This window comes from Lynx canadensis, chromosome F2 (assembly GCF_007474595.2).
Source record: "Lynx canadensis isolate LIC74 chromosome F2, mLynCan4.pri.v2, whole genome shotgun sequence".
Classification (NCBI taxonomy): Eukaryota; Metazoa; Chordata; class Mammalia; order Carnivora; family Felidae; genus Lynx; species Lynx canadensis.
The window spans coordinates 769,997-783,257 of NC_044320.2; the positions used below are offsets into that span (position 1 = coordinate 769,997).

The 13,261-nt window shown below is 57.8% G+C and overlaps 1 protein-coding gene across 1 annotated transcript; it reads right to left on the reverse strand.

Moving 5' to 3' along the window:
• Positions 1-9,314: 9,314 nt before the first annotated feature.
• Positions 9,315-12,589, reverse strand: GRINA (glutamate ionotropic receptor NMDA type subunit associated protein 1). The gene is made up of 7 exons (XM_030303654.1): positions 12,506-12,589; positions 11,161-11,518; positions 10,963-11,075; positions 10,694-10,894; positions 10,450-10,578; positions 10,145-10,288; positions 9,315-10,045 (listed from the first exon to the last, which is right to left on the reverse strand). The coding sequence occupies exons 2-7, from the start codon at positions 11,492-11,494 to the stop codon at positions 9,896-9,898; spliced, it is 1,071 nt and encodes a 356-aa protein (XP_030159514.1). The 5' UTR covers positions 11,495-11,518; positions 12,506-12,589; the 3' UTR covers positions 9,315-9,895.
• Positions 12,590-13,261: the final 672 nt, after the last annotated feature.

A 13,261-nucleotide genomic window follows, 5' to 3' on the forward strand; every position in this document is an offset into this window, starting at 1 on the left:
GGCACACGTGCAGATTTCCGGGTGGCAGAAATGCAAGTTTTCCACCCGACAAGATGATGCCAAACTGGCTTACTAACTGACTTGCTCGCCAACGCACAAAGTGATTCCTGGGGCTGCGTGACTTCTCCGACACCTGATATGCCGGGCTTGTGCATTTTTTTCTGGTCGAGTGGACATTAACTGGCATCTCGTCGCGGTCGCGGCCTCAGTCGTGCAGGTGTTCGTTGAGTGCAGACGCTGTGCCCGCCATTACTTGCCTTCCCCTGATGATTTATGCGGCCGGACCTGCCACTGTGCGTGTTGTGGCCATTTGTGGTCGCTCTTCTGTGAAACAGCCGTTGCGGTGTCCCCCAAGGGGCCTCAGTCTGCGGGATACCCAGCCCCGGCCACAAGGTAGCCAGGGGTCTCCCTTGGCATCCGTCTGCTCACAGGGCAGGGAATGGAGCTCGGCCAGCACCGCAGCTGCGTCTTCCTTCTCTGACGAGTCGCGGAGCCGACAAGGCCACCTCCGTGGACCCACAGGTGCCAACTCACACTCAAGGAGGTGAGGTCCACGTTGGGCAGGGTCAGAGCTGCCCTGGCCTCCAAAGCTTGCGCCTCACGGCAGCCGTCGGGCCTCGGGCCCTTCCACGGACGGAGCTTCTGGGGTCCTGATTCGAGAGCCACTGTCCCCCAGGGGGCTCAGAGTACGGCTTCCCTCGGGCATTGCTGCTTCCTCTCCACTTGCTCCCTGTCCACGGGCCGCTTACCAGTAGGGCAAAGCGTTACCATAAGCAGTGCTGCGAGTCAAACCGTCAACATTCTACCTCTACCTGGTTACCGGGGGTGCACAGGGAGTTCACCGAAGGTCACACTGTCAAGCAGAAGAGGAAAGGGTTTTGTTAATCTTTTGCCCACATTCACACTTTATTTTTTATTTTTTTCACGTTCATATTTTAATTTGAGAGACAGAGGGAGAGAACAGGCGGGTGAGGGGCAGAGGGAGAGAGAGAGAATCTTAAGGGGGGGATCGATCCCGTGACCCTGGGACCGTGACTTGAGCCAAGACCGAGCGTTAGACGCTCAACCGACTTAAGCCACCCAGGAGCCCCCACGTTCCTATTTGAAAAATCACCTTTATTGAGGTATAATTCTTATGCAATAACATGTACCCATTTTAAGCAGACAATCTGATGAGTTTTGACAAGTGTATGTACCAAGTGACCCCCACTACAACGAGGGATAAAACATTTCTGTGACGCCAACAGTTCCCTTGTGCGCCCTTCCCTGGCAAGTCCCGCCTCCAACCCCTGGCCCTAACAGTCTTTTTTCTTTTTTTCTTTTTTTTAATTTTTTTTAAATGTTTATTTATTTTTGAGAGAGAGAGAGAGAGAGACAGACAGACAGAACATGAACGGGGCAGGGTCAGAGAGAGAGGGAGACACAGAATCTGAAACGGGCTCCAGGCTCTGAGCGGTCATCACAGAGCCCGACGCGGGGCTCGAACTCACGGATCGTGAGATCATGACCTGAACCGAAGTCGGACGCTTAACCGACTGAGCCACCAGGCGCCCCCCTAACAGTCTTTTAATCAGACAGTGCTATTCTTTTGCATCTGGCGTCTCTTGCTCAGCGTTCTGATCTTGAGATCAACTCACGGGGCTGTGTTACTGGCTCACTGCTCTTTATGGCTCGGTGGCATTTCATCACATGACTGTGTCACAATTTATCCACTCACCTTTGATGGACATTTCAGTCATTTCCATTTTTGGCTCTCATGGATGAAGCCCACCGTGAACATTTGTGTATACGTCTTTGGGTAAAAATCTAGGAGCGACGTTGCTAGATCGTATGGTAAATAGCTGTTTAGCGTGGTAAGAAACTGCCAAATTGTTTTCCAAAGTGGTCGTACCTTCCACGTTTCTGCCACATGACAGCCCTCGTTGTTCCGCGTTGCCGATGTTTGTTATTGTAAATCTTTCTGTTTTCGCTGTACTGGTCGGTGTGGACCGGTATCTCGTTGTGGCTTAACTTGCATTTCCTTGATGCCTAACGATGTTGAAAATATTTGCGTGTGTTTGTTGGCCATTTGTGTATCTTCTTTTATGAGGTTCCTAAAGTCTTTTGACCATTTTTGAAAATTAGGTTGCGCGCCTTCTGATTCTGAAATTGCAGAAGCACCTATGTGGTCCAGATATAAACCTTTGTCAAACACGTGCATTGCACATATTTTCTCCAAGTTGTGGCTTGTCTTTTCATTTCCTCAGCCGTGTCTTTTACAAATTTTTTTGAACATTTATTCGTTTTTTGAGAGACACAGAGAGACGGAGCGTGAGCAGGGGAGGGGCAGAGAGAGAGGGAGATACAGAATCCGAAGCAGGATCCAGGCTCTGAGCTGTCGGCACAGAGCCTGACGCGGGGCTTGAACCCACGAACCACGAGATCATGACCTGAGCCGAAGTCGGACGTTTATCTGACGGAGCCGCCGGTGCCCCTCCTCAGCAGTGTCTTTTAGAGAGTAAAAGCTTTTAGCAAAGATTTTTTTAGTGGTTCATGCTTTTTGCGTCTTATCTAAGAAAGTTGCTTATTCTAGGGTCGTGAAGAGATTCACCTGTGTTTTCATCTAGAAGGGTTTTTTTTAATATATAAATTTAGCTTTTACATTTGGGTCTACGAGCCATTTCAAGTTAAGTTTTGTGTGTGATGTAAGGTAAGGATCGAGATTCTTTCCTAGTGGTATCTGCTGGTTCCATCAGATGGAACCATTTGTTTCAAAAAATACGTGTACGTCTCTTTCTGGATCCTCTCTTCTGTTCCACTCACCTGTGTCCTCCTTATGATTATTGTCACTTCACAGTAAGTCACGAAACCAGGTAGAATAGCTTCTCCAACTTTGTTCTTTTTTCAAAACTGTTTTGACTTTTCTGCATCTTTTGCATCTGCATTTAAATCTTAAGACGTTTGTCAATTTCTACAATAAAACCTTCTGGGATTTTGATTTTGATTTTGATTGTGTTGGATTTCTATATCAATCTGTAGAGAATTGACCTCTTGACACCCTAAGTCTTCTGATCTATGAATGTAAATTTCTCTGTTTAGGTCTTTAGAAATACCTCTCAGCAATGTTTGTCGTTTTCAGTGGACGTGGATTGCACATATCTTTTTAAATGTATTACTGTGTAGAAAAGGCCTGAGACCACGCCCCTGAGAAAGGTCTTTCTGCAAGGCTGTCCCTTGCTTCTCATCTAGCAGCTTGATGTCGGGAGGATTCCCACAATTCCCAGAACCGATAGGCTGAAGGAACTGTGCCTGAGCTGTTCGTTCAAACGACATGGCTTCTGCCGAGCGTCTGGTTTCCTTCTGAGAGTCTGGGGGTTGCTACAGAACACGGGCAGAGGGTGCCTATGTGATCAGCCCCTATAAAAACCTTGGGCGCTGAGTCTGCAGTGAGCATCCTTGATCGACATTTCACACATGGGATCACAGCTCCTTGGTCAACGAATTAGGTTCACCTTGTGTGACTCCACAGGGAGGAGACGCTTGAAAGCTTGCACTTGACTTCCTTCAGATTTTGCCACATGAGTTCTTTTCCTTGCTGATTTTGCTTTGTAGTACTTCTCTTTAATAAATCCTAATGGTGAGTTGGAGTAGAGGCTAAGTCCTGTGAGTCCTAGCGAGTCATCAAACCTGAGAGTGGTCTTAGGGAGCCTCTGCCATAGTCCCTAAGCACTTGATGGTTTTTTTAATGTATATATAGTGAATACATACGTATATAGAGTTTTAAAATTTCACGTTCATAGCAGTGAACAATTACATAACGTTTTGAGCAATATGAGAATTTATTTATACGACACACCTTTACTATCTTACGGTTCCGTAGACGAGAAGTCTCATAAGTCTCGATGGGTTAAAAACCAGGTGTAGGTAGCACCGTGTTTGTTTTCAGAGGATCTCGGGAGAATTTGTCTCCTTGCTCTTTGCTGGTTCTGGAGGCCACATGCCTTCCTTGACTTGTGGTCCTAATACGTATATGACTTTTAAGTAATTAATTTAGAGAGGCAGAGACAGAGGGAGAGAGAGAATCCCAAGCAGGCTCCACACCGTCAGCACAGAGCCCACGAACCGCGAGATCATGACCTCAGCCAAAATCAAGACTCAGACGCTTCACTGACTGAGCCCCCCAGGAGCCCCGCGTGACTCTTTTATTGTTGACCTTGTGTACTATGATCTCGTCAAACTCATTTGTTTGTTCTAGTCGTCTTTTTGGTAGATTTCAGAGGATTTCCTGTTTACGTGGTCGTGCTGCAATAAATAAACGTGCCCTTTTTTCTTGCCTTATCATACTTGCTAGAGCCTTCAGTATGATATTTTTGTTTTTGTTTTTGAGAAAAGTCACCTGACATCTTTATTGTTTTGGGTAGGGGTGCCAGGAACTCTTTACCATCACAGGCCTCTGGCTGCACAGAGTGGAGACGGCCCTGGGGTGGCGGTGGCCCTGGGGTGGCGGTGCTCCTAAGGTGGCGTCCACCACAAATCAGAGTGACACTCGTAGATTGTGTGCCAGCCGCTGCTGAGGTGGCCCGGGATTCTTGTGACGGTGGGCTGCACGCGAGAGGTGGCCGGCCCCGCTGGCTGGATCTCTGCCTCCCGAGCACCGGGACACCTTGGCCATCGGCCCTGGCCCCACGCTCACAGTCCTGTAGCACAAGGGGTTTCAGCCTTCAGATTCTGGGGTTCGGCCCTGAGCGTCTGCCTGTGTCTCCCAGTCAGGAAGCTGGGGCAGTCCCGCTGTCACTTGTGGCAGATGGGCAGACACAGTGACAGCTCCTCTCAGGCAGGGGCCAGAGAAGGAGAAGGCCCCTGTGCCCAAGTTTCCCCTTTTCATAAGGGCGGCAAACACACTGGATTAGGGGCCCACCTTACTCCGGTGTGACCTTGTCCTAACTCATTACACCTGCTGTGACGGGATTTCCAGACAAGAACACACAGCGAGCGCTCGGGCTTAGACTTCAACGTGTGAGTTTTGGAAAGACGCGTTTCAGCGCAGGCTCATGGGCTCATAACAGAACCTGGGGAACTTTACGAGGTCAGCATAACGCTTTTGTGTCAGTTTTGGTAGATTGCAGGTTGATGTGTCACTGGTTTTGGAAGTTTTTCAGGCATTATCTCTTCAGACGTCTCTTTTCCGCTCTCTCTTTTCCTTCCAGAACCGCACCTACCTTGCAGCCTCCTGCCCCATAGCAGAAGCACATGTCTACATTTTCTCTGTCCGTCCCTTCTCTCTCTTTGGGAGTTGGGATGTCTTCTATTGACCTCTGGGCTCAGTAATCCTTTCTTCTGACTTGTCTAATCTGGTCTTAAATGCAGCTACTGAATTTTTAGTTTCACCTAATTGTAGTCCTCCGTTCAGTTTGATTCTTTACATAGATTCCAACTCTCTCGGGGAATTCTCCATATTCTCGTCCATGTTTCTCTACTGCCCCCTCCAATTTTTCTTAACGTATTAATCATATTTATTTTAAAGCTCCCCTTTTTTTGCTACCTCCCATCTTTGAGTCACCCCCAGGTCTATTTCTGTATCTTATTTTTCCTCTTGGAAAAATAGTCATGTGGTCTTTTGAAATGCCTAGTAATTTTTAATTAAATGACAGCCTTTGTGTGTTAAAAAAAAAACCCTGTAGAGGCTCCGGATGATGTCATCTCCTTACCAGGCAGACAGAATGGAGCTGATTACTTTCAACCACTAGGGACAGAGCTGAATCCAGCCTGGGTGTGGTTCTGGTTAAGGGTCTGTGCTTTAGTCCCCCAGCTGGAGCCCTCCAGGCTTTCCGTCAAAAGCCTGGGGTCTCACCAAGCCTCTTTCCCTCGTGGGTCCTGGATGCTAAGTCTTATTTTTTTTAGCACGACCTCTCCAAGTCCCGTGGCTGTAACTCTTCCCTCACAGCTGAGGTGGTCTCTGCTCACATTTGTTTCTTGCATTGCTGTTCAGCGATGTGTACTTAAAACTACAAAAGTATTTTATCCAGTAGTCCTGTGTGTTAAGAGTGGGAGTTGAGACCCCAGATCTGGACTGGAAGTCTCTTGAAGGCATGTAAGGGGGCTCATCACCGTCTGCAGTGCTAAAGACGGGTGGGGTTGTGGCCTCGACTCGGGAGAAGGGTGGAGATAGGAGAAATGCCACGGGTCGTGAGAGCAATGGGGGTGGAGAGGATTTTTTTTTAATTTTTTTTAATGTTTATTTATGAGAGAGAGAGAGAGAGAGAGAGAGAGAGAGACAGAATCCGAAGCAGGCTCCAGGCTCCGAGCTGCCAGCACAGAGCCCGACGCAGGGCTCGAACCCACGAACCACGAGATCATGACCTGAGCCAAAGTCGGACACGTAACCGACTGAGCCACCCAGACGCCCCAGGGTGGAGAGGATTTTGAACCCATGCTAGCGTCCTCCCCGGAACGGGAGCTGGCCGGGCCACAGGAACGCAGGCCAGGGCGGGATGAAGGAGCACAGAGGGCACAGACTGGAAGGAGGCATTGCCACACGAGAACCTAAGGGCGTGGAGGTTGCCATTTCGGAGGATGTGGATGGTGTCACAAAGTGGGTCGGAGGGGTGAAGACCCCTGGGGGAAGAGGCGCCTTCAGGGCTGAAGACGGGAGCTGAGAAGTTGTAGGGAGAGGGATCTGCATTTTGGACACGCTAGAAGGTCTCCAGGGCCCCACACGCCCGAGACCGAGCGAAAACAGTCAAGAGACAGAATGTTCTGCAGGCGGAAGAGGCCAAGCTTCTCGGGCCGGGCCTCCCCTCAGTGCCTCCTCTGCCCCCGCCCTGCGCCTTCCCCGCGGGCCCGCACTCATCGTCCTGCCTCCACTCAAACCACTGCCGGCCCCTTCACTGGAGGAAGTGCTTCCTCGCTGCCCACAGGGTAGACTCCAGACTCCGGAGCCTTCTTTCCTCGGTTGTCCGCACCTGGCCCTGACCACCCGTGACTCTGCACGCTCCCCCCTTTCTTCCATGCGGTCGTCCCAGATGTGCCTCAGTGCGTTCTCGCGGGCTGTCAGTTTTGCCGTCCGCCCTCCTGAAAAGCCTTCCCACTGACGCTGAAGCTGAGCCAAAGTCCTGAAAGCCAAGTCTGTCTCTGTCCCTGGTCCTGGGGCAGCCAGCGCCACGTAAAGTTCATGCATTCATCCTACGGCTGACGCCTGTGCTGTGCCGGGGCCTGCACCGGGTGCTGGCCCCGGACGTTAGAGAGCTGGGGTCCTACGCCGGCCTCTCCGCGAGGCTCTGCACGGCCACTGGCCGTGTTGCTCGGCAAGGAGCGTGATGGAGGTGCGCACTGTGTCTGTTCATCTCTGGAACGAGAACGGATTTAACGCTGACCTGCGTAAATAGACATTTCGGTTGGAGAATAAATTAGCTTTCTTTGGCCTTAGTATAGTTGGCCATGACCGTGCCCTTGGGTGGAAGCTCGCTGGACACGGCTGCACGTGCACAGGCCCAGCTTATGGCTCAGTGCGGCGAGGGGACCTCAGACCCCAGGGAGCCGCGGGGTCACAGGAGTGGTGCTAGAAAGGACCTATGAGGGGGGTTGGCCCTTCTGGGTGACGTGGGGAGGGCGTAAGGAAGCAGGGACTTGCTGCTGGCCCTCGTCCGGCCCCTGCCCCGCACCTCCAAACCCTGGCCGTCCCGGGGGAGCCGGGCGTGTGCTCCTCCAGCTCCTTGAGAAAACACTGTCCCTGCATGTTACGCTTGGCCATTATTCCGGACTTTCGTTCACCTCAACCGATAGTCTCCTTCACCATGCGAGCACCCCGTGTTTCTTCCTCGGCACGAATCCCTGATGGGTCTGTGAGCGAGCACTGAGCGGGTTCCTGCATGCTTAGAGCCCCGGGTAGGGCGGGGCACCTGCTCAAGGAGCCCGCAGTCGAGGGGAGGCGACAGAGGGGAGCCGTGCTGCCTGCCTGGCAGAGTGACAGAGGAGCACGGTGTCACATGAAGCCACCGTGGACTCCAGGAGGGGCCCCGTGGTGCACAGCCTTGCCCCGGGGAAGCGGGGCCTGCCTGGGGCTTAGGCCGTGCAAGGTCAGGCCTGGGGGTTGAGCGGCGAGGGGACGGGGAGGCCAGCTGGGCAGCCAGCGGGCAGATGGCAGGGCCTGTGTGCTGGGCAAGGAGGGTGCACTTCATCCCACTGGTGACCATCAGAGGGTTTCAAGCAGGCAGGTGGTACGATCGGGGTTTTGGAAATACACCTGGCCGGCAGACGGCTGGTGGATGTGAGCCCACAGGTAAGCATGGGGAGGCCTTCCCTGGCAGGGGAAGGTGGGTAGGGAGAGGACAGAGGGCAGCTGTGGCTCTGGCCTGGGTGGCCGGGGTGGAGACCATTGGCAACGACGACACAGCAGCAGGTTGGCGGGGAGAACGTACTCGGTTCAGGCCCCAGTCGAGGTGCCTGTAGACACCTTGCAGTGCGGGGGTCCCTTCACAGACGCTGGGCTGCTGGGCCGGTTAAAGGATTGGGTTAATGGGCGGGGGGCTGGTGGGCGGAGGGGCCCCAGGAGAGGGTTCTCAAGCCAGGCTGGATGGGAGGGCCCTGCAGGGGGAAGGCCGTGGTGATCTCAGGGCAGGGGGCTCCTCTGAGGGAGCCGGGCCCTGGGCCGTGCAGGAGCCCCTCTTTCGGGGCGTGAGGACAGGGACAGCTGGCTGGCCTCTGGATGCGCAGCCTGGAGCTAGGGTGGGCGAGGGCCCGGAAGTGAGGGAGCAAGAGTGGGGGTGGGGTACCCAGAACAAGCTGGGACTGAGGTGAGGCCAGAAGAAGGTGCAAGAGGCAGGCCGAGGGACCCCACTGGCCAAGCCCCTAGTCTTTGTCCAGCTTTCCGCCAGGGGCTCCGGGCTGCAGGTGTCTCGTGGGGACGGCATGGGGAGGTGCACGGCCTCTGACTGAGGCAGGCCCGGGCACTGGTGGGCACGCTGGGGCCTGGCAGAGCCGGACTGTGAGGGGCGCCATGGGCCTGCTCTGTCAGTGGCCTGTGCTGCTCCCGGGCCCAGGGCTGGATGGTGAGGGCCTCGCAAGCCCTTCGTCTGTTGTGCAGTTCCCGGGAGTGCAGGGCAAAGTCACCATCCCCTGGCCCCATGCTTAACCTCAAGAGGCCTTCAGTTTCCCGTGCGAGTCTTAGGCCTAGACCCTATGATGCGGCTGGGGAGGTGGTGGGTGGGGTGCAGGTGGAGAAGGGTTGGCTGCTGTTCTGTCCTTGACCTCCCCTCCCAGCAGGCCAACCTGCTCCTCCCTCTACCTGGTGATGCTGAGAGCTTCTGCCACCCACAGAAGCGGCCGTGCCAGCGACGGGAAGGCAGAGAGCAGAAGGTCCCGTTTATTGGAATTTTAAAGACAGCAAGACGAGAGGAAGGCGCCCTCCTCCCCTGAAATACTCTCAATCTCTCTGCCCTCAGGGCTCAGCACAGGGACAAGATCCTCAGCCCTCAGGCCCCCAGAGGGCAGCGCTCCGGGGCGGGGGAGGGGAGGGGAGGGAGAGGGTTCTCTATGCCAGGCATGGGGGGGGGGGCTGGAACCGGAGGGGAGACGTGCACCCGCACCTCCTGGCTTCACCCCTCTCCCCTGGGACCTGGTGTCGCCCCCAGACCCTGGGGTGGGCTGGCAGACAGGGCTCATGCAACAGTGAGTGGGCAGGAGGAGGCATGGAGACCTGGCCCCGCTGCCCTGTGGCGGGCCGGAGGGCTAGAAGGGGCCATGCTGGCCACGGCGGGTCCAGACAGAAGTATCTGCAGTATACACACAGGAGGGTCGGAGGGGGGGCCCCTCACTCCCAGGCGGTGCCCAGAGAGAGAGAGGGGAGGTATGATGGCACTGCCACACCAGGGGCAGGGTCCAGGCCATCCAGGCCACCTGTGCGGGGCCCGGGCGCGGGCTACTCCTTGGCGCGGCCGATGATGGTGAGGATGTACAGGAAGATGTTGATGATGTCCGTGTACAGGTTCAGCGCGGCAAACACGTACTCCTCCGGGCTCAGGGACAGCTGCTTGTTCCCCAGCAGCAGCTGGGTGTCCACTGCCAGGAACTGCAGGCGACGGCAACGGGTGCTGTTGAGGGACAAGCCTGCACGCTGCGCACCCCCCCCAGCCCCCCCTCCCGGGGGCCGCCCACCGCCTCGACTCACGCAGGTGAAGAGCAGGGCGCCCAGCGAGGCGTACACGATCTCCAGGATGCGGTTCCGGATGAAAATGCAGAGGATGGCAAAGATGACCAGCACCACCATGCTCACCAGGAGCACGCCCATGCACGAGGTGAAGTCGTAGCGGGTCTGCGGGCAGGGGGGAGGGGGGGCTCTGGGTGCACGCCCATGCGCGAGGTGAAGTCCTAGCGGGTCTGCGGGCCGGGGTGGGGTGGGGGGCGAGGCTCTGGGTGCCGGGCCCCTGGGAGGCCTCTGGGCCCTCCGCAGCCCTGCCTTCGGGGGCCCCTCACCTGCATGGAGAAGATGACCACCGTGAAGCAGACGGTTGTCGTGATGCCCACGGCCATGATGACCGCCTCAGTGTTGTAGAAGCTGGCGATCATCCCCACCATGTAGGACAGGCTGACGGTCAGGATGGACTGTGGGGAGAGGGAGCCTTGGGTTGGGGAGCCGCTTCCAACCCCCACCCCCATCCTCCTCTGGCGGGAGCCCCCCCCCAACCCCAGAACGTGGGCGGGGCAGGGGCGGGGTTACCAGTGCAACCAGGTTCCAGGGGTGCTTCCGCCGGAAGTCTCCGCAGCAGCTGAGGACGATGAGGGAGACGAAGAAGACTGCATAGGACACATAGTACGTCCACACGTTCTCCCGGACGAAGCCCTTCACCTCCCCGACAAAGGTGAACACGGCCACAGTGGACAGCGTCACGGACAGCTGCAGGGTCAGCACCAGGAACACCTGGGGAGGGAGCCAGCTCAGAGCCCCGCCCAGCGCGGCCCCCGCCCTCCCCGGCCTCTTCTGCCCACCTTCCGGATGAAGGCCTGGCGGATGCTCTTGTCATCCCAGTTGGTGGCAGGAAAGTCCTGGTTGTCGTAGTAGGACGGGGGACCCTCTTCATGATAGTTTCCACGCTGAGGTGCTGAGGACCAGGATGGGCTGGGTCAGTGCCACTGGAGGGCACCTAGAGCCCCTGCCTCCCCCCCTGCTTCCGCCCCACTACTCACAGCCAGGGTCCTGTGCCGGGAAGGCCTGTGGTTGTCCGTAGGGGTTAGGGGGAAAGGGGCTCTGCGGATATGGCCCCTGCGGGTAGCCCCCTTGAGGGTAGGGGCCCTGAGGGTAGCCTCCTTGGGGGTAGGGGCCCTGAGGGTAGCCCCCTTGAGGGTAGGGGCTGGGGCCCTGGGGATACCCTGGCTGGCCATATGGGGAAGGCTGGAAAGGGGGCTGTGGGTAAGGGGCCCCCGGGTAGGGAGGCATGGAGGGCTGGGGCCCCCCAGGATATCCAGGATTGGGGGGAGGATAGCTGTCCCCAGACACCAAGAAACTCTTTTCATGGGGCATGGCCTCAGGTTCTGTGGTCTCCCCCTAGAGGAGAGAGAGAGAAGTCAGCCCTGCGGTGACAAGTCCCCGGAACCAGCCACCGCCGCCCCGCCCCACCTGCTGCAGGGAACCAGGACACAAAGGGGGGCACTCATGACTTTTGCCCCCAGGGCCACTGGCAGCCCAGCCTGAGCAGAAGGATCTGGAGAGCCAGTGGGGACTGGGCAGCTGGGCGCGGGGCCTCACAAGGGGCCGCTCTGAGACGACCCCAAAAGTGGAGGAGGGGACAGATAAGATGATGACTTCGTCGGCTTCGGGATTTTTGGCTTCGGTTGTTTCTTAGAAGCAACTGGAGGAGGTTTATCACCGCTGCTCGCGTCTCCTGGGTCAGAGCTCGGCCCGGGTCGGGGCTGGGGGCGCGGTCAGGGACGTGTGGGGGTGTGCCCGGACCCTCCCCTTCGCAACCCGCCCCTTAAGCAGCTTTAAGGGGCCAGAGCCGGCGGCTATTTCTATCCCAGGAAATCCCCAGGCCATCTGTGAGCAGCGAGAGCCCTGACCCTTGTCCAAAGGCAGGCCCGACCGTCCCTCGCTCCCCAGGTGGGGGCAGCAGGCCCGGATCCGCTTGCCGGGGTGCCTGCCAGGAGGGTACGCCAGGAACAGCGGGGTGCGGGGGTGTGTGGGGGATGGAAGCGACCAGAGGGCGTGCGGGGGAACAAAGCAGGCGAGACGGCGAGGCGGGTGGGGGCGGCGGCCTCGGAGCCCGCACCCAGGGCGGGTGGGCCCGGCGGCCCGGTCGGGGGTGGGGGTGCGCTCGGGACGCGGGGTCCCGTCGCTGCCGCCCCCGCCCCCGCCCCCTGCCGCCCGCCGCCGCCGCCGCCGCCGCCGCGCCCGGCCCGAGCGGGCCGTGCGCCCCGGCGGGACCTACCGACTGACCCTCGGCGGCGCCGCTCGGCTGCGCAGGGCCCGCGCGGGGGCGGCCGGCCCGGCGACCGAGAGGGTAGCCACGCTGCCGCGCTCGGGCCAGGGACTCACCACTCGCGGGGCGCCTCCGGAACGGTGCGCACGGTGTCCGGTGCGCGACCGCGCGGTCGATGGCGGCTGCGCCCGCACCCACACCAGCACCCGCTCGGCGGCCGGCTCGGCTGGGCCTGCGCCTGCGACTCGGGAGACGCTGCGGGGCCTTGTGACGGGGCGGGGCCGGGGGTGGGGCCGAGGGTGCGGGGCGGAGCCTGCGGCCGGGAGACGCTGCTGCGGGGCCTTGTGACGGGGCGGGGCCTGCGGCTTGGAAGATCGCCGGGCTTTGTGACGGGGCGGGGCCGGGCGCGTGGGGCGGGGCCTATGGCTCGGGAGGTGCTTCGGGGCCTCGCGACAGGGCGGGGCCTGAGGCCGGGGCGGGGCCTGGGGGCGGTGGAGCCGGGCTGCGGGCGGCGCTCTGCAGGGAGGGCCGGGCTTTTCCCGGTTGGATCCTACCCACTGTGGCCGCCTTACTGGCTCCTTTCCGGGTCCCAGGCCTGCGCCCTGCGTCCCGCCTAAGGGTAAGGCTTGGGCCGTGAGGGCTGAGACCCTACAGACAAAGGCCTGGTCTGGCCGATTCGGCTCAGGGAGTGGGGAAATGTCCTCCTAAATCTGGCATATGCAGAGTCTGCCAAGGACTCTCTATGCCTCCTTGGTCTTAAAACATCGCTTTCTCTTTTCCCTTGCCCTTTCGTCCGAGTCTATCCCAAACCCAGAGGCCTGATGGCTTAACTGCTCCATCCTCTCTAGCAACCATTGAGTACTATTTCCAGT